At 73.0% G+C, this 429-nt stretch overlaps 1 protein-coding gene across 1 annotated transcript in view; it reads left to right on the top strand.

Moving 5' to 3' along the window:
* Positions 1-138: 138 nt before the first annotated feature.
* TBXA2R (thromboxane A2 receptor) overlaps positions 139-429 on the top strand; it is a gene marked incomplete at its 3' end in the record, with an annotated part of 2248 nt that continues 1957 nt past the window's right edge. Inside the window, exon 1 of the mRNA XM_008946146.1 lies at positions 139-335. Within this exon, the coding sequence (XP_008944394.1) occupies positions 139-335 (197 nt within the window). The remainder of the gene's footprint in view (positions 336-429) is intronic.

Raw genomic sequence — 429 nt, 5'->3', positions numbered from 1 at the left:
GGGCCCGCCGCTGCCATCCCTCGGGGCTCGGAGAAAACAAACAGCAGCAAGTTTTCACCCTTGTCTCATGGAAAAAGCCGGGGCCACACTCGGGCTGCAGCAGTGAATCACCACCACCCCCTGCCAGCTGCCCCCGGGATGGACACGGGCACGGGCCCCTCCGCCCGGGGGGTCGTGGGGCTGGGGGGCCGGCTGGCGCTGGGCAGGAGGCCGGGGGTGCTGCCATTCCAGGGGGGTGCCAGCGCCCTCGGCCTGGATGTGGCCCTGGAGGAGGATGTTGCAATCCCTGGCCACGTCCCAGCCCGGACAGGCCGTGGGATCAGCACGTGCCTCGGGTGCTCCTGGCAGCTCCAGGCCCTGTGGCCACCCCTGCCGCGGGGGCTGGGAAGGGGGGGGGAAGGCGGGGGGGCCAGCTGGGGGGGGCGCGCT

The sequence above is a fragment of the Merops nubicus genome, unplaced genomic scaffold (assembly GCF_000691845.1).
Source record: "Merops nubicus isolate BGI_N331 unplaced genomic scaffold, ASM69184v1 scaffold30618, whole genome shotgun sequence".
Taxonomy (NCBI): domain Eukaryota; kingdom Metazoa; phylum Chordata; class Aves; order Coraciiformes; family Meropidae; genus Merops; species Merops nubicus.
Note: the sequence above shows the minus strand (reverse complement) of the source record. Positions and strands in the feature narration are given on the sequence as shown.